The following is a 24,046-nucleotide window of genomic DNA, read 5'->3' as shown; positions in this document are numbered from 1 at the left end:
TATGCTTGTGTGTGTGTGTGTGTGTGTGTGTGTGTGTGTGTGTGTGTGTGTGTGTGTGTGTGTGTGTGTGTGTGTGTGTGTGTGTGTGTGTGTGTGTGTGTGTGTGTGTGTGTGTGTGTGTTAACAAAGCCGAAGGGTCATGGAACAGATTGCACTGGGTGGTCCAGAACGGCCGTCCGCTCTGCCAATCCGTTTTACATCCGCTTTCCCTCCCTATGAAGCCTGGTCTCCAGGTCTGTTCTTTCCCTCTGAACCAATAACACAAGCAAATTGCTACCCCCTGCAGAGCGAGGCTCACAGACACACGTCATCAGCGGAGTCATAAATGGGGCGAGTCATAAAAAGTAACGGCAAAGCGAAATTTAAAGTTTGAGTCTAGCTTATTGTTGAATCATGTAAGCCTCATTTATAAATCACAACCAGAACGAAACCCAACAAAGAAAATCCTGAAAAACACTGCGATGCTCCCAGTCCTTCTGAAGATGGGCCGTGCTTCTAATCTACAATGATCAGGAGTTGAGTGACTCCATTCAAGACAGAGGTGGCCGTAAGTGACAGCATCCGCTCATGCATTGTATTCCTCCATGTCTAGACCACTTCCATCGTTTGTTTGCATTGTCAACTTTGTCGCATTGTGCTGGATAAGGGTGGTCTAGTGTTTTTGTGTACAATGGCAGATCAAATGAGTAAGAGGAAGAGAGAGAGAGAGAGAGAGAGAGAGAGAGAGAGAGAGAGAGAGAGAGAGAGAGAGAGAGAGAGAGAGAGAGAGAGAGAGAGAGAGAGAGAGAGAGAGAGAGAGACAGACAAAGTATTAGAGAAAGAGAGAAAGAGAGCGTGAGAGACAATGAGCGAGAAAGAGAAAGAAAAAAGAGAGAGAGAGACCCCATGTGTGATTCTCCCTCAGGTCGCACGCCCCGCCTCTTGGAATCAGCCGGTATTGTCACTGTGTTTCCTATCATTGTTGCAGCTGACCCGGTGTGACAACAGTCACCCTTGTAGCACACGCTCACACATAAAGCCGCTTGAATGAGCACATAACGCATATGTGATTACATCACAAACCCTTGTGAAATCATATAGAGGGGCCCGAGCCAACTGCATCAGTGGAGGTGGGGGCTGGGGCCTGGTCGGTCCTCCAGGCTTCACAAGCCCAGAAAAAACTAAACTCTCCCCTCTGTGGGGATGTATGCAGCCGTGCCAGGGCTTAGGTTCTTATAAAAACCAGCTGTGTGCCAGTTTCGTCATGCAGGGCCAAAGTAGTCTTGCTTTGTAGTCCCGTTGTTTGTGGAGAGCCCGAGTCTTGCGGAGGACCAATGTGCATCCCAATGGCACATCTGAACATCCCCAGACACAGACACAGACACACACAAACTCACACACACAGACACACACAAACACACACACACACACACACACACACACACACACACACACACACACACACACACACACACACACACACACTGAGATTTTCTAATTAGTATTGAAAGGGAATTTGGCAGGAAAAAAATAAACATTTGGCTTTGCCGTTACAAAGAAAGAAACAACAAGAACTATAATTACATTTAAAGTCACAGCACACGACCTATTATGTTCCCATAACAATATTGCATTCCCCCACCCAGTTCAGGCACACGCTACCCCACGACGGTGTAAATTTAGACGGCAGAAACCGGAAATGGGTCCCCTTCTGGATCCGGTCCCTGCATTGTTTTTCCCCGGGGATCAGTCCCTGCACTTTAGACCCGACAATGGGGCAGCCGTGGGCATTGTGGCATTGTTTAGGTTGGCTCCCCTTAGGCCTGGGCTGACTTCACGCCAGGCCCTTGGTGACCAAAGACCAATGCTCAACGAGACCTGTGGTGCAGGCGTCGCGCCAAAGCAGGCCTGGTGCCAGTCGTGGCACATAGAGATGTGTGTGGAATGGAGACGGGTGCGTTAAGTGTGATTGCATTGCTGTTGTAGCCATTACAGACAGAGCAGGATTATTAGGAAAAACTGCTAAAATGCTGCTTGGAGCTGCAACCTAGTAGCACGTACAGAAGATAATATTCCCAATAATGCATAAGAAGAAGAATTCCATTCAACAATGCATCCCTTAACTACTCACTAAAATGGCTCTATTTTACTTCAAAAGGATTGGAGGGGGGACATACATGGCTTTTATGATTTGATTCTCTTCCCATCTGGAGTTTTTTGATGCGTTGCTTCCCCTGTGCTGCAGTTGCTGTGTTATTGGACTGTGTGTTGGGTGTGTTTGTGATTCAGGGAATGCAGTGAGCCTCCCGTTAGGCAGACGGCTTGTGTTCAGTGGGGCTGAGGGTACCGCGGTCAGGCCCCCTCATGCTGCAGGATGCTGGCTGGAGCCACCACCAAAGAAAAAAAGGCTGGAGCCAGCATCTTCCGCGCCCATTATCCTATCATGCAGAGAACAATGGAGATTTTGTTCATACTCAAGTCCCCCTCCCACCCAACCACTCACCTCCCTTTCCTTAGGATCAGTTAGGTTCCCACAGGGCCATCCAGACCTGAGGGGGGCGAGCATTGTTCCAGGGGCCTACCTGTCATTCGATTGTTGAAGTAGGGACGACCGCAGTGGGGGGCCTTTGGTGTGTGTTCACTAACAAACACACGCACACACAGCTTATATAGGCCTACCACCTAATTCCTTCTTAATAGCTAGATGGTCTGTTACTTATGGAAACTTTCTACCCAGCTGGCAATAATTACCATGCAGAACATAAACAGCCCAGATTCCTGTGGAGCCTGTTCCACTGATAGCAGACTTCATGTATGTCTGTGTGCAAACGGGACAGGAAAACCTGAGCCAACACTGGCAGGGTAACACAGCATGACTTTCCCTGGCACACAGGAAAGGTTATCATCCAATCCTCCCCACTCAGGAAAGGCTGCGGGACTGGAGCATGAAGTGTTGACCGGACAACTGTTTTACATTTGTCTGTCTGGAAGTATGCGTGTCTTTTGCAATGTGCATATAAGGGAGAAGCCATTAGATCAACAAAACACAAAGAAAGGGTTCGCCTGAACACCAGAAACACTAAGAAAGGGTTCATCCGGGAACCAGAAACCGAAAGAAACCCTTCTTCTGAAGACCAAAAACACAAAGACAGGGTTCTTCTTGCAGATCTAGAATCAGAAATGGCCCAATCACTTGAATTATACCATTCATTTACAAAAACGTCTTATTGTCGTGTTGCACTGAAAGATCTTACTCTCCAATCTGATACAAATCATGGTCTTATCCTGCAATGATTAAGTCTGGTCAAATCATGAAATGCACTGCTGAAATTCCGGTCGTCATTTACTTTATTACATGAATGATTGTGACAAAACATTTGCTAAAAGCTCAGATTAAATATACTATATTTGTGTAGATTTCAATAGCTAATTATTTGAACCCATTGTCAGTACAATCTGTCCAGACTTTCTAAAATGAAAGCCTAACAAAGTTATGCATGAATACCGGCCCAAAGGAACCAAATGGAAACAGACTTTGGTTAACCTTGTATCCCAACATGAAAGAGACTAATAGCCCAAACCAATTCGATTTTACACATGGCTCCAAATATTCCCCATCCCACAATACTTTCCTAAAACCCAGCACAGATCACAGAGGACAAGACAAATAGCCAGAAACCTTCTTTGCAGTCTTGTGGTGTAATCAGAAGGGGCAAATCAACACGCCATTTAATGAAAACATGACAACGAGTCACAAGTTCGAATGCCTGGAGGGAAAACAATGTCATTTCCAGCTTAATAGAGTTGTGCTGTGAATGTGATTACGGCGGTTATAGTTTGGCGGGGTACACAAGTAAGAGTCTGGGGGGAGGGGGTAATTAATATAAACACAGATCCTCTCGTTTTACCTTGTCAACAAGGTCACCATTACAGCGATGTCAGGGCCATGCTAATGCTCATGGTGGACTTGGGGTTGACTTAGGGCGTGCATGGGAAGTGACTTGTAATTTGGCTCATTTGCTTCCATCTCTCCGAGGAGGGAGCCAGTCATACCGGTGCCTTAGTCCAGCCCGACGGCCCCAGATCAGTCCCTAGCCCTCGGTACAGGGGCCTAGCTCTCCTGGGGCCGGTTCCTGTTCAAGGCCGCTCTCGGTGCAAATTCCAGCTTGTCTTTGAGGCTCAGGACCTGGGTGCCGTCCGTGCCCTCCTGCTCCTCCAGCTTCCTCTCCTCCCTCAGCTCGAGGATGCTCTTCTGCTCCCGGGGCTTGGGCGTCCCCCGGATGAACCACTCCAGCTGGTATCCCACGGCGCCCACCACGAGGGCGACAGGGAAGGTGACGTAGGGGGCGTAGGTCCGCATGCTCATCCACACCAATGGCCACATGATGCTTGTACCGTGCACGTCCAGCTGGCGGAGACTATAGCTGGATGGGTGGGGTGGAGGGGGGGGGGGGGGGCTTATATTGATATGAAATGATAATATCACACTATATATTGCACAGGGCAGTGTGAGCTTATTCATGAACGAACTGGAGTGGATATAATTGTTTTCTACATTTGCGATTGAGATTGTGTTCATGGTTTTGTCCCAAAAAATTAACAGCAGACTTCATTCATCCATTAGCTTTTGCTTAATAAAATGCACCTTACCATTTAAGCAAGTAGGTCTATGTTTATACACAGCTTATGGTGTATAGTCTCTGTATCCTGCAGTCCAGGGAACGTATATGTGCTTTAAATATAGAGCAGATACCGAGTTTCTTCGAGGTAGACCACTTGACCCTACCTACCCTGCTTGGACGCAAAGCGTTTCAACTGCAGCAACTACTTTACACATGTGGATAAACCTCTAAACTGCGAGGAAATTAACCCTGCGCCATAGTATGACACCCAAATATTGTCTTACTAGACAACACTAATCATTCAAATGAATGACAACTAAGGGTCATGAACATTTGCTATTACCTGTAAACAGCGTATTGAAATTGTTTTTGTTTTATATGTGAGAGAACAGTCATTTAGATGGTTTGCCAGACTAGATTGCTGATTAGATTATATACATAACGTTAGTAATATAGTGGAGCTAAATGTCATCTGGTCAAGCTAAAGCTCTTCCAATGCCTGTAACGTTAATTAAACAATATATGTATTGACAACGGAAACACCAAGGACATGAAACACGAATTTGGTGTAATAATGTTGTATTTAACCAATACCGGTGTTATTGTTAACTCACCTTCAACACGTTAACACAAGCTACAGCATTACTTCCGCCAGTGGCTGTGGAGCTCCTTACTGATCCATTTCATTGGCTGTAAAGATCATGACGCTTGCCAATGGAAACGATCTAAAACTGCTTTACTTTATGCTTTATTGACATCTAGCGGTCAAACTGTGTAATGCTCCGAAGTTAATTCATACCATCTTCAAATACTCGATCCGAACTTGCCCTACCTCAATTTATGACCTTTAAAGTTATGACTATCTACACATAATAATACCGTGCGCCGCATGCTTGTAGGAGGACTGTTAGAACACTTAACATAATGATTTAGACATAACATAATTGGCTCTAAGTATTACAATCCAATCTTGATACTGGTATATAAACTGGTAAGACTTGACAGCATATTAGAGTTGATATATATTCTATGGACATGTTGATAGATATATTTCTAGGATCATTTGGAAGCCCATCCCTTTTCATGTTCATTAATTAACTTTTCCTCTACACTTTGCATCAAATGCATTGATCCGACCGACTCCTTTAAAAGGGGTTCTTGGCATGCTTTGTGAAAGGGGTTAGAACATGCACTCTTGGAGGCAGAGGGAAACGCTTTTATGGGGGTGCTTAGAGATTATGCAGATTTCCCGTGGCCCAGATCAAAGACATGCAGTGTACAATAATGGCAGAATAAGTTTCTCAACAATACGTCTTCAATCTTTGAAGCATATCGTTAGATTCTGATAAGCCATAGCAAATGTGTTAGAAGGTTGATTCTAAAGGTGACATTAAATATTTATTAGTGAAAGTATAGTATGCAATTGTAAATTTGTATCAGGGCAAATAAAAACCACAAATTCTTCAGCTACAAATACAAATAACAGGAGTGGGTTAGCATCAAAACCATACAATTAAGTCATCTTTTAAATGTATTTAATTGACCGTCTTAAAAAAACACTCGTAATGGCACAAAGGTAGGTATATAACATTGGAAGACATCCAAGATAGATGATATACTAATGGTCCCGCAGAAACAATATTGGCAAAATAAGCGTCTCTTGTATGCACATGTATCTTCAATCAGGAAGAAAATGCTCTTCAGCAGCAAGATGGAGTGACCGCCACATTTACATAGGTTCAAGTGAATCACAACCCTCCTAAAAGTATTATCAAGGTACTATGGAAACCTCACAGATATGTCACAGAAGGAGATGACTGTTGGGTCTTATTGCTGTCATCCCTGGTGTACCAAAAGTGTCACTGTTATTCTGTTGAAGGATTGGCATCAGTATAGTATAAAAAAAATCATCTGATTTGGTACAATTTCAGATGTGTAAAAAGAAAACGCCATTATAATCAATCATACACGGTGAATCTTTTTCGCCACGTTCATATTCTACTATCATACTATTCAACAAGGTCAAGGCAAAAATATTCTTTGTTTTAGCTTGAGCTAATATTCTGTTTGAACTGGCAAAAATCCCCAATCACAAATACACTCCATTTCATGATGTGTATCACTGCAAGAAGGTCTATCCGAGAATATATATATAATATTCTTCATTCAAGTCCTCCCTTCTTGGATGAGTCGAGCTATATTGCACTGCTTGAGCCCTGAAGGAAATGTGAATAATTCAGATCTATAGATCAATTTATAGTAATAGCTTTAACATCTAACGCCTTATCATCAGCAACATCAGAGGGGCTCTTGGTTACAAGATGTGCCCTTCAGAAGTGCTCTGTCATTAATAATCAAACTAAATAAGGGAATTAATAAGAAGGAAAGTTCTAACGCAGTTTCATCAATAACTAAAGGCCCTCTTCCTCAACAATTGCGAAACCTGAGCAATTGTTTCTTTAAAATATGAGCTTGCACACACTTACACAAAGTGAAACTCTGATCCAGCCAGCCATTTTCATTTAGATAAAAAAACGCAATCTCTTTCCATAGTTTTCATAAAGTCACTTTGCGTAATGAAAACGTATGCTGAAAGGGCTTTGGTCTTCTCAAATGTGAAATCAATCAATACTCACTTCAACTCCACATTACCCAGGCAACACAGCCATGGTAATGTGGACCGGCATAGAGGCAATACTACAGCAAAAGGTAACCGAGCCTACTGCATGTGGATCCCCAGGAGGGGGGTTTTCACATGAGCCTTTGGACGGTCCCGGAGAGGAAGTCCTCGTAGCTGAGGCGGACATTGCCGGTCATTGCTTGGTCCCTCTCCCTGAAGGCCTGGGTCATGCTCTGCAGCTGTGTGCACACCTGGATGAAGCGGTCCAGCTGGACGCCCGGCCGGCCGCCCCTCACAGCGTAGCGACCCACCAGGGTCTCTGTGAACTGGGGACTCAGGTTGTAGCCCATCTGGCCGAGGGCTGGAGGGGGACGCCATGAAGACAGACGGAGAGGGGAAAGGGAGTGAGGGACAGATAGGGAAAAAAAAGAGTGAGAGAGAGAGCGACACAGACAGACAGAAAGACATATACAGATGAGGATACAAATAGAGGCGGATATTAAGGTAACATGGGCAGTGGTTGCCCACCTTTATGCCATGACCCCATTTCTAGCTTTCTACCCCATTTACCCTATCAACATTTGCCTGTCATATCAGTGTCCAGGCAGATTATAAGTAAATAGAGTAAGATAATGATGAAAATGTATATAGAAACATTAAGACAGACAAACACCTTGGTGCAGTTCGGTGCCATTGATTGTCCCAGAGCGGTCTCGGTCGTACTGCTGGAAGAGAGCCCTCCACTGCTGCATGAAGCCCCACAGAGAAGAGAAGCCAAACACGTCAATGCGCCCCGTCCGTGTCCTGTCAAACATGTCTGAAGACAACACACACACACACACACACACACACACACACACACACACACACACACACACACACACACACACACACACACACAGTGAGTCAAGTCACACACTACTCATTGCGGTAATGGATTGCAGTAACTGAATAGCCTCCTTCACTGGTTACCAGAGTGAAACGCAGGGATTGTGACATTGGGTTCAGCGCCTGAATGGCTCCATAGACACCCTGGTGTTTCAAAACTTTATTGACCTTCAACAACTTTGACAGGAAATTTAGCTCTGATGTGGCCTCCCATATAAAATTATAATCACAATTCAGCACCAGTTGGGGGCCAAAACTGCTCCTCTCTTCAGGTAATTGGGGGGAGGGTTACGGTTAGCAACACTCGCTCGTATCCCTCATCCATCTACTCTGTTTCGTTCTCTCCCCCCCTATCCAGTTCCTAAGGCTGTGAGTTGACCACATGGAAAATAGCAGAATGCCTTTATTGCATTCATCATTCATAGTCCTTGCATCACCCCTGCCTTTGTTCTCCTCAACTTTCATCACGGTTGTCCTTGAGGGGGAGCTCTTCTTTGAGCTTGCTTAGATAAACAAGCATAATTGATCATTCTGCCTGGGAAAGAAATACATTTAAAATGCGGGAGGGAAGAAAAAGCAGCCGACGTCACCCCTTCAGTACGAAGGGGGCTGAACGGCCGACTCCCATCGTTAACATCCCCGTCCTCAATAGTGATGACACGATTAGGCAATGAATATTTATCTTGCTTTAGTCATTAGGCAAGAAGAAACTAATTGATCATTATTCCAATGACCGAGTCATAGTACAGAAATACCAAGGCCCTATTAATGGTGTTCAGAAATGTACGTGAGGTTGCTTTAATCTTTAGCCAGACAATGTAAATGCAGAACCTATTTTGGCCCTAGTTAACTTTTGATGTGCCTTTACCATTATGTGTTACCTCTTTCTTAGACTAGGTAATTGACCGCTAATCTTAATGTTAACAATGGGGTTAAGTGGCGGGGCCGTAGCACCAAATTCCGGGCCCTGTATACAGGAGGTACTGATGGGCCCCCCCCCCCCCCCCCCCCGAATTCCCTCTACCAGCCCCCTGCGCAGAAAAACAATTGTTAACAGTCCTTGACTTACTGATCATCATCAGGCAGGTCTCGTCGCTGAAGGCGGACCAGTTGGAGTTGACCAGCGCCTGTTTGAGCTCCTTCAGAGTGATGGAGCCGCTGCGGTCCGTGTCCACGGTCTGGAACCACTGGAAGGCCTCGGGGCTCACCCCAGGTGGGACGCTGCCTGGGCAGGGGAAAAGGAGAGAGATGAGGGGGACGCACTGGGGTGTGACGGTAGTTGAGCGGTGGGTCTTGCGAAGGATTTCTTCCGACTTTAGGTTTTATGGCCAGTCTAGGAATTGAAAGTCCAGACCTTGAGTCAAAATATTTCAGAGCACACTTTTAATTTCCTTATCCGTTTCTCTCCTGGGAACCTCGGGTTTAAACTCTACCTTTAGTCATTAGTTGTAACCGGGGTTGAATCTAAATGTATGTCGATAGCCAAAGCAAACACATACTGACTTTACCCTATAGGCCTAAAGGATTAAAAAGTAGGCAAAACAAGAAGAGCAAACTTTCACGGAAAATAAGTTTAAGAAATCTAACTGATGCAAAAATAGTTATTTCTTAGGAGATAAGATCCAACAAACCCATGCAAGCACGAACTGTCTGAAGCTTTCTACCGGTTTATACCCTAAAGCTGATCCCATGAAATAATACATCTATTGTTGCCTAAAGAAGACGTAAACAAGAAAAGCATAAGCTTTGGTTGAAAGAGGTCGCTTTCTTTATTTGGGGAATAGAAGTGTTGCCATTCGTGCTTTCAGAATGTATTCAAAATAACTCATGTTCTTTAGTTGTGCAACACTCTCAATGTTTAACAATGTGTTTAAAACACATTTTTTGTGAACAAAGTATGATTATAGATGTGGGAAACAGTGGTTTAGTGTCCCATATTCTCACAAACGCATATCACTAGAGTGGAAAATCAAACATAATGCCACGAGCCATGACATCCAACAAAAACTCTCAGTCGCATAAATCTTGTTCCTATATGGCAGAGGGCCTCATCTCTTGGAAAAAACAAACTGCTGACAAGTATAAGCTGTGATTTCTGTAGTCTGACACTTACCAGTGAAATTGTGCTTCATTGTTGTCCAAAAATCGCAATTAACATCAAATCACAAGGATAAAGTAACTGCACAATCCTCTGTGCACGTGCAGACCCTTTCCTTATGAGCAAATCTGTCTCGACCACCGCTGCCTACTGCAGACACTATAGGAGTGACAACGCAGAGGATTGATTCAGCCCAGCAACAGGATGCCTTGTGACTTGTTTTAATGTATTTTAAAGCAACAATAGACGTCTATGTCACTGAGCTCGGGTTAATTTGGAGGTTGTAGGACAAATAAAAGATTGGCATGAAACTTTACAGCGATCTCAAGCTTGATTTGATACATCTTGCTGGTGGAGTGAGTGCGACTATGAATATTGCATCATACAGATATTGTAGGTATGATTAAGGCTTAGTCAAGCATAGGGTAGCTAAACTTTTGCCAAGGAGATTTGAGGGAGATTGAATGTTTAATTACAGCACCATCTTGTGGCTACAATACACAATAATTTGTTCAACAATGATTCTGAATAACTGGATCAAGCTTGGCACAAATCCAATAGTCAAATTAATTAATTAGTATTTTATGTTTGACTATTTCTCAATTTATTTTAAAAAGTGTTTCCGTAAGGGATCCAGTGAATTCAGATGAAGCGAACATAAGACCAGATGAGGTAAGGCAGCTTGCTCAAGGAGGCCGACGGGTTGCTGCTGACCTTGGGGATGGAAGACGGCTGCTATCAGCTGGTGGCGGACATCTTAGCTCCTACATTATCCCGGTAATAATTTAAAACAATATAAACAGAAGATGAAAATTCGTATACAACTGTGGCACTGGGCCTATTCATCTACGGCTGTTTCAGGGGAATGCTCTTAACAAATGTGTTTTAAATAGGACGAAAGAGCTGGCAGTTCGTCCTTTAACGAAGGATGAAAACAGCACTAAGTGTCCTTATGTGACCATTGGAAACCACATTCCACATCATGTTGTCCTTAATAAATAATTCATAAATAATACACATCGGATGAGTGTGCAAACGTTCTAGTCTCTTTGATGCCAAATCTTACTGGAAATGAAGAAAAAAATGAAAACAACTAATAAATAAACCCTAAAGCCTTTGGCTAAGATATGGGCTGCTGTCATACACATTTAAGTTAGAGGCTAAATCAAGGCAATCCAATTTAACACTATTCAAACTATTCTCCTGAACCCTTCCAAGTGCAAAATCCTTTTACAGATTGGCCAATTAACATTTGTAAGATGTCCAAGGTCACATTTCTAAACCTCACGCTACCTCTACTTTGATACATCATTTGGTCGAACATGAAGTTTGCGCTGCCGGAAGGAAGGAGTGTTACGACGCTCAAGATGGGATATATGTGAAATAATAAATTGAAAATAAGAAAGAAAGAAAGAAAGAAAGAAAGAAAGAAAGAAAGAAAGAAAGAAAGAAAGAAAGAAAGAAAGAAAGAAAGAAAGAAAGGGAAACAGACAGACCGAGAGACAGTGAGACAGGAAGACAGAGACACAAAGGGATCAGTTGAGGCCAGAGACCTTATGGATTATGTCCCTGGGGGGACTAATAGCAACATGGACTATCAGGCTGTGACTCAGCCTTAGCAGGTGGAGAACGACCCATCATTCTCACGCACGCACACACTCACACCCTTACACACACACACAATAATCATCACTCTGGCAGTGTCGGCTGGAGAAGGAGGAGATGCGCGCAGCACAGACTGAGCCCCGTCTTCCGGAAACACGACTCACTGTATGTGTGCCATGGTGGAGAAGAGGTGAGTCACTCTCCATCCATCATCCTCCCTCTTGACACACACAGAGACAGAGACCCGGATCTGCAGTCCCTTCATGTAAAGAGGGATTGAATAGAGTTCATTCCATCTCACGTCCTTCTGTCTGTCCGTCCACCGGTCTGCCTGTTTAACCCCTCCAATTAAAAGTGGGAGCACAGCGTACCTGCGGGTCCCTGGGGGCCGTAGGATCCTCCTTGGGGCTGAGCACCGTAGCCTCCGTATGGCCCACCCTGGGGGTGTCCAGCTTGGGGGTGCCCAGCATGGGGGTGCCCAGCATGGGGGTGCCCAGCCTGGGGGTGCCCTCCTTGGGGGTGCCCTCCTGCGTACGGTGCACTGGGACCGCGCGGCCCTTGCCCATAAGGGACCCCCTGGGCGGGGGCTCCATATCCGGCGTAAGGCGCCCCTCCTGCTCCTCCATAAGGAGAGGCTGCGGGACCAGCGCTTGCAGCTCCGTAGTGTGAACCGTGTGACCCTGGAGGGGGGTGAGTCCCTCCTGGATAGCCCTAAAAGTGGGATCAATGTTAGATTGTAACAGGTATGCATAATGAGCACATTACCTCACATGATGAACAACTATGTATTGCGTTAGTGTATCAATGGACTGGGTGTTTTATAAACTATTCGAGGAACCCAGAAGCTCGTACGTCGGTGGGCGTAGCCGAGTGCGTCAGTCTTAACTCAACCAGTCTAAACAAACCGAGTCAGAAACTCGGATTTTGGACCGAAGTTGCCGCGACAATACTTAATTTGTAAAGAAAATAACGTTATAAGCCCAACTACTATGCATATGAACGTATATACGAATGCGTTAGCGCCTACTAAAAAAATTTTATTCAACTTTTTGTGGCTTCCATTATATGGCTTTTGTAGCGGCTCAACATTTGGCCGGTTGATTCAACTATTGACGTTTCAAGTATTATCTTTTTGCAGTTCCCATACCAGTTACAAATACGAAATAATCATTACCTGGCCGTAATGGAAACTCATGTTGAACAGACTTTACTTGGTCCAGTACCGCATCTGCACTGGCGGTCAAAGCAAAAACAACATCAGAGGTTTATTTCCCTATGTGTCACAGCCGCACCCACATCCGCGGCTGCTGATTGGACGGCTGAGTGTAAAAAACATGACGACGGAACCAATGACTCATCGTCACCGGCAGAAGGCGAACTCAACCTCAAAGTCCGCATTCTTTCGTGGGCTTTGCGCTTGCTTTCAAAGACGGAATAGTTTATCATTCTTATGTAACCTTTCCATATCAATCTTTCTCACTGTGTAATGAGGTAGTACCTATAGTAGTGCAGAGTAGGATATATAGGCCTATGTTGAGACATAGTTCATTGTTTTTTTCAGAAATTTCGCCGCATTCTCATAGTTCCATACTTTAATTAATTGTGAGAATATTTAAAAAAAAAAAATATGACTGTAAAATACATTTTACAGTCAAAGGAAAAGGAAAAGTAACAAGACTTTTTCAGAATGAAAGCACTTATACTTTCCACTCGAGGCCTACAATATGATTTAATTATAAGAAGAAGCTGAGCTTCATCCTTTAGGCTACTGATTTTATTTGAGTCAATATAAATATATACTTTCTTTTTTATATAGTCAAATATAAAATGAAACAATTATTATTGTGCTGTATCTTATTTCACCGTTAGGGGGCAGTGTGTATCTTTTAAGAAAATATTCAATTGGATACACTTGTTACATAACCTTGGTATACACATAGAAACGAAATATAAAATTATATTTACAAGAATAGTAATTTTCAAACAAGCAATCCTTTTGTTTGCAGATAACTACCAAACCTTTCCAACAATGAATGATGGGGTTAAAATATTTTTTTCCCATTTCATTCCCTTTTATTATCCCCTTCATTTCTTTGAGTGCAGTGTTTAATTTTTCATGTATTCTATATCATTTAGCATGACATTAATGGACAAAGTTTGGGCGGAAGATTTTCAGAGTTTTCTGAGTTTGTTTTGAAATCTCCTCGACAGAGTCTGCTCAAAGTTAACCTCATGGCTGCACAGCAGCTCCCTGACTCATTCGCTCTCTTCCATGGCCTCTCCCTCCCTTCCTCGTCCTCCTCTTCACTTTTTCTTAGGGGGCGCCTCCTCTCGTTTTGTGTTGCTCAGGTTCTGTATGGACGCCGTGTTTGTGGGGTCCACCCGGATGGACATCTTCGACCTGAAGTCCGACCGCGGCCGGGCCAGCGGCTTCATCTCGTGCCGTTCGGCGAACAACCTACTGTCCGCCTCCCTCTTCTTCACCAGTAGCTTCTGGATGCGCTTGAAGATGAGGTACACCATCTCACAGATGCACATGAGCACGCACAAGCTGGAGGAGATCACCATGAACAGGGTAAAGATCTTCTTCTCGGTGGGCCGGGAGATGTAGCAGTCAACCACGTTGGGGCAGGGCGCCAGGTTGCACTTCGAGAGGCGGGGCATGTCGTAGCCCTCGTAGATGTAGTAGAGGATGTAGAGGAAGGCGGCGTCGAATCCTGCCTTGAAGATCAGACTGAGCTGCAAAGACATGAAGGAGATGGTGAACCGATGTACATACAAACACTCACACACAGCCCGCTACTCATAGGCATCAGACACAGTAGTTCAAACTTCCAAAGAGATACGAGCATGACCGCTTTACAATAACTAATGACTAAAGAGTTTCGTTTTTTGTGTGTCATTTAGCAGATGCTTTTAGCCAAAGGGACTTATGATGGAGCAGGTCATCTCAGATCCAGCAGTCCTTCTAGGTTATGAGAACACTACTTTAGGGCGATGGCATAGAGCCTGGGCCAGTAGACAAAAAGTGAACTGGTCGGCGCTACGCCGTGTTTCCTGCTTTGTTCCGGAGTATTCTATCAAAGAAAATCTCCCTCGCAATTGGATGAGGCTTTCCGATTGGGATTATAAAAAGTGCATTTCTAGAGTGGGCAGTCTTCAATGTGTTGTTTTGAAACACTTATAAACACTCTTTCTAAGAATGTGATTGTCCTGACCGGAGGTTTTAGCTCGTCTTCCCTCTGGGAAAAGTTTGCTAGTGCTGACCGAGCTTGTGCTCGCTGTCAGACAATTAAAGTGTACAGATCCCCTCCTTCTGCAATATGGTTGGTTGAAACCAACACAAAGCAAAAGAAAGTGAAACCCCCTGGATTTCAGCTTGTCTGCTGATTTGTGAGTCGAAAGAGCAGGGGATACAGGTAATGCATCTTGCTCAAGAAGCCTACAGGCAGACATCAGGAACCTAATCTAGCCCATTCGTCTGGGAGTCCACCAGCCAACCCTCCCGCACGAGAACACTGTCCTACTCCAGACGTATCAACCGGATCAGAGCTCTTTCGGCCCCTACAGAGGCGCCGTGCTACCCAACACAAGTCATCACACTCACCAGATACGTCCACCAAAGCCCCCCGCGCTTCTTCCCCGGGTTGGCGTAGAGGTGATGGCCCTCGTGAGAGGTGGTGTACTGCAGGTCTTTCTTCTTGCGGTACTCCACGTGGCCCACCACCATCAGCGACGGGCAGGTGACGAAGATGAGCTGCATGGCCCACAGGCGGATGTGGGAGATGGGGAAGATGCTGTCGTAGCACACGTTGTTGCAGCCCGGCTGGACGGTGTTGCACACAAAGTCCTTGTTCTCGTCGCCCCACACGCGCTGCGCGGCCACCACGAACACCATCACGCGGAAGATGAAGACCATGGAGAGCCAGATGCGGCCGAAGCCCGTGGAGTACTGGTTGACCCCGCTGATGAGCCCCTCCAGGGAGGACCAGTTCATGGCTGCTGCCGCCGCCGCCGCGCCGCTGACGAAGGTTGAAGAAGGGCAGGGGGCAGTGGGGAAGACCCGGGAGGAACCTCAGAAGATCCTGACCGATCAGGAGGGGAGGATATGGGGGACGTGTGATCAATCGTTTCCCTGAGGAGGAAATATGAAAGGACACGATACATGATATGCCGTTGTATTATATGACACATGATCTGGCATGACAATGGTGTGCTATGTAATGGTATGACCTGACAATACATGATATAGACTCTTGCGAGTTTCTGTTTCAGTTTAATTCAACTGTATGACTTTGTATTGACAGGCACCATAGTCATGAAGCGGATATAATGAATTGCCCTTTTCAGTCCTACCCTGCAAGATTTCCTGCATCGTGTCATGTGTGAACTTGAGGAATCAATTTTCTGGGAAATCTGCAATGGCAATTTGCCTGCTCAAGACCCAGCAACATTTGAGGATCACTGCCGGTATCGCTGTGTTGTGGAAGATAGCAGTCAAATTACAGGTAGTGCCACCTAAAGGGTCACATCCGTGACGTAAAATGCTTTCAGGACGTATTTGAAGCCGACTGTTTATCCTGACGCACCAATGGTTTTTGAGTGATCCGATAACAGTATCAACACAGCTTCTTTTGTTGGCAAACAAGTTCCCTTTTTCACAAATTTCTGGAAAGCTTGAAATAAGGAAGCTCCTCTCAATCTGCAGGTTTTATGGCGACTGGCATCTATAAGAATTGCATTACAGCCGTTTGCTGGATTGTCCTCGTCTCTAATCCGGCATTGCTATGCCATGTGTGGAAGGGCGGAAGATGGAAATCTTCCAGAACATAGCTGCATGTGTGAAAAGTGAAAATCACAAGCAGTGCCTAAAAGTTGAACCCAGTAATTTAGCGGGGCCAATGTTTGAAAGGGGCTTAAGTGATGTACATGTATGCTCTACATATGCATGTGTTTGTCTGTAATTCTGCACAGCGTCCTGAATAGCTGTGTATCCCTCTTTCCATGTTTTTAATAAGAAATTGATCTCATCTCTAATGAAAGCTTCTCTGAGCCTGCCACTGGGACAGCCTCGATACAGCCTGAGCTCATCTAGGCTGATCCTGAGATGTATTTATTTCGTGTCGAGCTGGTACCATGCAGTGGAAAAGCGGCAGTCATTGCTAATGCTAATGCTAATCCATAACATTTCCATGCAGACACGTAGCATTGTACACATTGTAACATTGTGCCTCTTCTGGTTTTTTTTTCTACCCACACCCTAGAGCAAAATGCCATTAAAATAAATAGTGTAGAAAGTGCTAAGCTAAGCTGAATGCAGCCAGAAACACAATTTAAAAGGAAGAAAAAAGAATCTCATTCTTATGCTGGTTTGCACTAGGCTCACCTTTAATGTCACCGAGTTCCCAAAGGGGGTTATGTATTTCTCAAACCTTAAAAAAGTATTTGAAGATGAAACAGCCAACCATATTCTTTTTTTAATGTTTGGGGAACTCACGCATTGGAATGTATAATTTATTTTCGTTATTTAGATATTCTGTAGCCTACATTATGACTGTTCCCCAGACGCCAGGAAGTGTGGTATGTCAGTCTCTATGCATGGTATGTCTTTGTGTGTCTCTCTGTCTTCATGATTACCATTATCCGCATTATCCTCATGATCCCTAACATTTACTTCGTAAACTGTTGCATTGCTTCCTTAGGCTAAAGTTAATCTTGCGCGTTCTCTATTTATTTTCACATTGTTTGCCACTGGGAAACCCCTGCTTTACCATTAAACTTGTGTACTCAACGAGGTGTAAAGACCTTGTTCTACCGGTTGGATTGGATACACATACCTAATGGCCACACAAAAGACTGCCGCTGCTGTTGTTATGACTCAACTTTACAGCTCACTCAGGGATGCTCGAATGTCAAATGTCGGTTTCTGTACGTCAAGCTTTTTTCCCGTGCTCACACGGGAGAAAAGTTCATGTTCAGACTTAAATACATTCAAGCCCCAATATATTTTCAAACGTATCACATCCATATGGCTGTGGGTTTGCATTGGTACTTTTTTAACAGATATAGTGTTCGATATTTACCTTAAATTGCTTTTAAAATAAATCCATCTGAATTACAGAATGGGCCCCCCACTGGAAAATATCCATTATCAACTAATTTGCACAATCACCATTAGCCCTTAAGAAGTTCATTATATTAAACTCTTGAGTGCCATAATCTATGTGCACCACCTTTGTATTCCCTTTACAGCCAGTAATGTTAATAATTTAATTCAAAAACAATCCTCATTAATACAGAATATAACAAAAAGATGCTGTGACTTACCTCAGAGAAGCTAAGGGAGAGAAGGTCATATAATCATTCGGGAGATATGGTCCTGGGACGGCAAACTTCACTATGTTCTACTGCGGATGTGAGGTTTGGACATACCAAGCCTGCCTCAGGAATTAAGGGCAGGGTCGGCTTATTAGCTTGTTACTTAAGTAACCGTCACTTCTTATTCAGCTTGTGGGGAAGTAGGTTTCTCTTTTGGTGACACACACACAAACACGCACACACGCACACACACAGACACATACTCTCACACACACACACGCACACGCACACGCACACACACACACACACACACACACACAAACACACTATTTTATGCACACTAGGGCTGCAACAACGAATCGATAAAATCGATAAAAATCGATTACTAAATGCGTTGGCAACGAATTTGGTCGTCGATTCGTTGTGTCGCGCGATTAATAAGTTACTCATAGGCGCAGCACTGTTTACAGCCAGCCGCCGACAGGTTGGTTCAAATCACGGTTCATGCACGCGCACAGCGAGCTTTAGTGTGAGCGACCAGCTTGTATTTTGGTCATATCTTAAAACTGGACTGTAGGCCTACATAAAAGTGTTGTACCTTCACTGTCTTTGGGTTAAAAAAAAACTACTTCAACTCAGTATCCGTCTAGTCCAACCGAAAACTCTGTCAGCTGCTGCTGCTGCAGACGTTGTGCAGACGGGCTCGGAGTCGGCACCGCGTGCATCAACAATCATTCAAAGCAGCGGTAGTAATCACACAACCGGACGGTGTAGAAAGTCCCGTCAGTTAAAAATAGTAATGCAGTTTTTAAATCCATGTTAAAATCGGCAGGATATAGAGCTAGTTAGCTTAAAATAAATAAATAACCAATGGTCACAAACAGTGTCAAATGTGATGTGTTCAGGTCGGCTCAGTAATACGATTGATGCGTTGAAATGCAGCAGTAAAAAAAAAAAAAATGATTGAGATTTTGGTGAAAACTTGTTTTCCCAGTAATATAAAATAGATAGTAAAGATAGAATTATGACCTGTTTAATGTCCTATCTTGAACTATCATCATCTTATCAGCAATTAAAGCAATATTACAAGTTCTATTTCAAGGAGTCTCGAAAATGGCATAAATAGGTTTGACCGGTTAACCATGGACATCCCTTATATACATATACAAGTATATCATACATTGTATGTTTTTTTTTGTGTTATCCCAGTTATGTTTTTTTAATCTTTTTATTATTTAATATTACTTTTAATAGTTCCGGGACGTTGGAGCAATAACCTGGTGTTTTTACAATTCAGTCTGCACTGTGAATTTGAAGTAATGTTCAGTTTTTTAATAAAGATGCAGCAATTCCATTTTTATTTTTATTTTTTTTTCTATCCGATTCATCGATTAATCGAAAAAATAATCGACAGATTAATCGATTATTAAAATAATCGGACGTCAGCCCTAATGCACACACAAACAAACACACACACACCTTTATGAAACACACAAAGGTGTCAAATCCAAGACTAGTTTTGCAGCCTTGACACATGAACGGCCTTGGGCACCAAACCAGTCAGAGAAAGAGACAGACGGACCGACTGACAGAGAAAAAGGTAGACACACAGGGCAGGATCAGGATGGCATCAAGTGTTACAATGGCTGGCATCCAGTGTGTGTGTTTGGAGAATTTCTCTTGTGTGTACATTTGGCAAGTGGCTATCCTCTCAGGGCAGTGCCGTTCGCTCCGCCTCACCCACGCCTAGTCGGTTACCAATCAGGACACACCGGTATGACGAGCAGAGGATTCACTGCGGCATTGGCCTTCTCCTGTCCCCAAAAAAGGCAGCATGCTTATTAAACGGGGATCTGTGTTCAATGTTCAGCTCTTGAGACTTCCTAGGATAAAAAAGCATATCAATAACGCAGAGAGTATGACCTGCATGTATAGTGGTAACGATCTGGAGAAATACCTTTAGATGTCTTTTAGTCAAATTAAGAGTGGGGACAGTTATCCACTTGCTAACACAGTAGGGTGTCTCTCGGGTGAGGCGGCCATCTTAGGGTGGGGTTTTTGTAAGCACAAACACACATTCATGTATGTAAGCACAAACACACACACACCCGCTAAATACACATTACATTCAAAGGGAGAAATGTGGGAGAAGCAAACAAAGTGGAGACAGAAGTTTGTCACGGCTAGCTTGTGTGTGTATATATACTTTGGTAAGCATGTGGCGCAGCATAGTATTTGTGTGTGTGTTTCTCAAAGCCGGTATCCCTAAGGAAAATACTAGAGAGTGAGTGAGTGAGTGAGTGAGTGAGTGAGTGAGTGAGTGAGTGAGTGAGTGAGTGAGTGAGTGAGTGAGACAGAGGGAGAGGGGGAGGGGGAGGGGGAGTACCACCAGGGAGATCTGAAGAGAGAGAGAGCCAGAGATGTAGACTGGAATGACCTGACTAACTTAAACCGACTGACTTAAATCACTTATGATAGGATTTATGATGGCCAACTCCTATTTCAATAATGGCATGCTATAGGCACAGGTATGAGGGAAAAAAACAAATCAATCTGCAGGGACGCGGGAAGTCAGTCCGAGTGGGGGGTGCTGAGAGTCTATATAATGACGTCATAATAAATGCTGCGCAACATCCAATGTTTACAGAGACGAGATGAAGGGTGACGTCACATTCAGGGCTCCGCTCTGATAAACACTCTTCTCCTGGTGTGTAAAAAGACAACAACTAGCCACTGTTATTCACAAACGTTAGCAAGTAAACAATGTGGAAATAGATTAAACTCGGCTGATACTGTGCTGAATTTCACACACTAACAACATGCCGACAAGCTGTTGTGTAGTGTGTAAAAGAAAGCCTTCATTTTCATCCAGACGAGTCCAGTTACGAGTTGTCTGATATGAGGAAAGTCACGATTTCTCCGTCAAGTGAACCGTCCGTCTTTGCTCTTTTTTTGCCAACCAGTTTACGTGCGGGGTTCCAGAATCAAAACGATAACATTCAACGTGTCTATTAATATGGCCAGCAACATTTTACACCAGTTTTAGAATGTTTTGCACTACAGCAGATGTTGAACACCAACATGCTTATGTAAAATCGAAGTAGACCATATTCAGCTACGGACAGATTACATACGGAATGCAGGGAATTGGATGTCCGGCTGGTGTTTTGATCGCGAAATTTTGCCTTCTTGGCGCCAAAAAAATCTGCTCCCGTCGAGCTGTGGGCTGCAAATAAACGAAGCCAGTTTAACGATCCCGGCCACCCACGTCATGTTATATCAAGTAGCCTTTTATGATCACATGTTGTTGTTTTCTTTCCCTTCCCCTAGCATGTTAAACAGTGTCTTCAAGCCCATACCCAGCTGATGAACATTTCACCCCCATACCCCACATACTGCACACCTCCCACCATGTCCTTTCTATGCTATAGGTCATCCCAATTAGCACGTATCTTTACACGTTAGCACATAGAGTGCACATGTGTTTTTTTTTATGTGTTTCTTCATGGGTGGGCGATGACCTCGCCAACTCCTGTCACGGATGGACGTGTTCTTTCTCAGTATTTTCTTAGCTTCTGATGTGCTGCTGGTATCGACAGAGCCAGAAGTCATTTAATATAAACAGAAAGTACCAGATGATTGATAAGAAGTCAGTAAGTGGGCCTGTGAGCTCCATATCCCACTATAGTCAAAATGAAAAAAACAGTCTTAGTTATTATCTGCAAAATGGTGTCAATAGAATGATCAATAGGATGATCTATCTATCTATCGCTATACCTTCTATGTGTGTGTGTGTGTGTGTGTGTGTGTGTGTGTGTGTGTGTGTGTGTGTGTGTGTGTGTGTGTGTGTGTGTGTGAATCTCTGTGCATGGGCATGCACTTGTGTGTGCGTGTGTGTTTGTGTGTGTGTCTGGGTCTGTGTGTTTGTTTGTGGCTCTGTGTGTGGGTGTTTGTTTGTGTGTCTGGGTGTGTTTGTTTATGTGTTTGTTTCATGTTTTTTTTTTGTGTGTGTGTGTGTGTGCGTGTGCGTGTGCGTGCGCGTGCGCGTGTGTGTGTGTGTGTGTGCGACTGTGCGTGTGTGTTTATGTGTCTGTATCCCTGTGTGTGTGTGTGTCTGAGTGTGTGTGTTTGAGTCTGTTTGTGTGTGTGTGTGTGTGTGTGTGTCTGTGTGGGTGTGTGTATTGGTTTGTGCCGCTGCTTATTGGCCCAGCTCTAGCCTAGTGAGATAATGAAGATCAACGAGGGGGAAGATGGAGCCAGGCTAAGATCCAGGTACTGTCTCCAATGTTTCAGTCCAGAACTCTATCGATCCCCAGCCCACAGCCATCCCTCCTAGCGTCTGATAGAGGGGACTTTTTTGTACCCACACAAGGGCACGCTCACTTGCATTCTCCCCTTATCTCACCTCTCACACGCACTCACACACGCAGGAGCATGTATTTCCGCACAACCACACACAAACACACAGGAAAACACACAAATAAATACACACTCACAAACACACACACACGCACGCACACACACACACACACACACACACACACACACACACACACACACACACACACACTGATAAACACAGAGAGATCAGAGTGAAGGCAAGCAAATAGCTTTATATTGTAGGGCTTTGTAACAAATGTTGGTTTATTTTAATGTTTTGCTACAGCTTTGTGTGAATCTCGCATTGCACTGGCATTTTCTTTATTTGTATACGTTGCGTATCTCTGGAAAAATGTGAACTAATTGATACTGTGGTGGATTGATCTTTTCAGACAGGGTGCAGCACTGGGACTTAAAAGGGTTGTCGAGCCCATGCTACCAGGCCTGGCGATTTGCAAAGTGAATGTGGCATGTTGCAAATGGCTAATGTGGCCCCCATTTAATTTCCACCATTTCTTCCTCCTTTTCTTTGCGGAGAGGTCAAAGAAACTTGGGAAAAGGGCTTTGGGACGAGAGGTTAAAAGAGGGTCTGAGATTGAGGTGTGTGCATAACATTGCTTCAAACAAAGCGAGTATACTTTGTATGACGATGCTTCTTGAGGGTAAAATAGTGGAGAATATTGGATACGACCACATCCTCCCAACCACCATTAAGTAATCTCAATGTGTCACAAGAAGGTACTTATTACTTCCAGGCCTTTCTCAAAGCCATGTGTCTTAACAAAAAGCAGTTCAGGAGGGATTATATAAGTGTGACTTCTCAGACAAATAGGTATTTATAGTGTTTGAAGCAATTAAGAAAGCCCGCGGTCCAGCCAAACTTGCTAGACACTGAGTCACTGGTGTAATTTAATCTAAAGAGAAGAAGAAGAAGCTGTTGAGGCTAATAGAAAGATAGAGGGTTGGGCTTGACTTGGGCCCGCTTCCATGTCTCCCTCCGATGGTAGCTGTAAGGACGTGCACAACTCTAAGAGGTTTTCCCGAGCCAACTGGCATTGCCTGAACAAGACGTTGCGTCAACAATCAGCCTGACTGCGTGGCTGGTACTATGTGAGGCCCACCAGCTGTGTTGTTACGGAAATAATCTATTGGATTGATGGGACTAATTAGCATGGCTGTGGGTAAACAGTGTCCATCTCTCTATTTGGTTGTGTGTGTTTATGTGTTTGTGTGTGTGTGTGTGTGTGTGTGTGTGTGTGTGTGTGTGTGTGTGTGTGTGTGTGTGTGTGTGTGTGTTTATGTGTATGTTTATGTGTTTGCGTGTCTGTTTTTGTGTGCATGCACATGCTGAATAAAATCTGAAAAAAAATATGCTTTTTTTTTTTCTATTTTAAATAGTCAATGCCTTAAACAAAGGGAAAGAGCTAATACAGAGAAGGGAAAACAAACAGAAGGAAAAACACATGTGGACACACATGCGTGATACAGGTCAAAACAGTCAACAATAACGAGGATGTGCAGAGACCAACGGTTCAC

At 44.1% G+C, this 24,046-nt stretch overlaps 3 protein-coding genes across 5 annotated transcripts; all 3 read right to left on the bottom strand.

Annotated features, from left to right (window-relative positions):
• Positions 1–3,309: 3,309 nt before the first annotated feature.
• Positions 3,310–5,323, bottom strand: smim12 (small integral membrane protein 12). Of its 2 annotated transcripts, none has more exons than XM_060042936.1 (2): positions 5,216–5,323; positions 3,310–4,403 (listed from the first exon to the last, which is right to left on the bottom strand). In XM_060042936.1, exon 2 carries the CDS (start codon positions 4,361–4,363, stop codon positions 4,091–4,093), a length of 273 nt encoding a protein of 90 aa, XP_059898919.1. In that variant the 5' UTR covers positions 4,364–4,403; positions 5,216–5,323; the 3' UTR covers positions 3,310–4,090. The 2 variants fall into 2 exon arrangements, with proteins under 2 accessions (XP_059898919.1, XP_059898920.1); XM_060042937.1 differs by having other exon boundaries at positions 5,190–5,238.
• A 798-nt stretch (positions 5,324–6,121) lies between these two features.
• On the bottom strand, positions 6,122–13,145 carry pef1 (penta-EF-hand domain containing 1). Its single transcript, XM_060042932.1, has 5 exons — positions 12,987–13,145; positions 12,184–12,523; positions 9,179–9,334; positions 7,895–8,038; positions 6,122–7,582 (listed from the first exon to the last, which is right to left on the bottom strand). The coding sequence occupies exons 1-5, from the start codon at positions 13,005–13,007 to the stop codon at positions 7,353–7,355; spliced, it is 891 nt and encodes a 296-aa protein (XP_059898915.1). The 5' UTR covers positions 13,008–13,145; the 3' UTR covers positions 6,122–7,352.
• A 426-nt stretch (positions 13,146–13,571) lies between these two features.
• On the bottom strand, positions 13,572–18,398 carry gjb9b (gap junction protein beta 9b). 2 transcript variants are annotated; one of them, XM_060042935.1, is made up of 4 exons: positions 18,140–18,398; positions 16,169–16,288; positions 15,420–15,947; positions 13,572–14,551 (listed from the first exon to the last, which is right to left on the bottom strand). In XM_060042935.1, the coding sequence occupies exons 3-4, from the start codon at positions 15,807–15,809 to the stop codon at positions 14,117–14,119; spliced, it is 825 nt and encodes a 274-aa protein (XP_059898918.1). In that variant the 5' UTR covers positions 15,810–15,947; positions 16,169–16,288; positions 18,140–18,398; the 3' UTR covers positions 13,572–14,116. The 2 variants fall into 2 exon arrangements, with proteins under 2 accessions (XP_059898918.1, XP_059898916.1); XM_060042933.1 differs by lacking the exon at positions 16,169–16,288 and having other exon boundaries at positions 18,140–18,397.
• Between the last annotated feature and the right edge of the window lie 5,648 nt (positions 18,399–24,046).

This window comes from Gadus macrocephalus, chromosome 22 (assembly GCF_031168955.1).
Source record: "Gadus macrocephalus chromosome 22, ASM3116895v1".
Lineage (NCBI taxonomy): Eukaryota > Metazoa > Chordata > Actinopteri > Gadiformes > Gadidae > Gadus > Gadus macrocephalus.
The sequence above is the reverse complement of the archived record's forward strand: the minus strand, read 5'-3'. Positions and strand labels throughout refer to the sequence as shown.

Coding starts and splice junctions, on each gene's coding strand:
- smim12 (XM_060042936.1), bottom strand. CDS start 4,363: ATGTGGCCATTGGTGTGGATGAGCATGCGGACCTACGCCCCCTACGTC.
- pef1 (XM_060042932.1), bottom strand. CDS start 13,007: ATGAGTTTCCATTACGGCCAG. Junction 12,524..12,986: donor TGAGTTTCCATTACGGCCAG/GTAATGATTATT, acceptor TCCCACTTTTAG/GGCTATCCAGGAGGGACTCA. Junction 9,335..12,183: donor CGGCCCCCAGGGACCCGCAG/GTACGCTGTGCT, acceptor TCCCCTGCCCAG/GCAGCGTCCCACCTGGGGTG.
- gjb9b (XM_060042935.1), bottom strand. CDS start 15,809: ATGAACTGGTCCTCCCTGGAGGGGCTCATCAGCGGGGTCAACCAGTAC. Junction 14,552..15,419: donor GGCTTTGGTGGACGTATCTG/GTGAGTGTGATG, acceptor ATGTCTTTGCAG/CTCAGTCTGATCTTCAAGGC.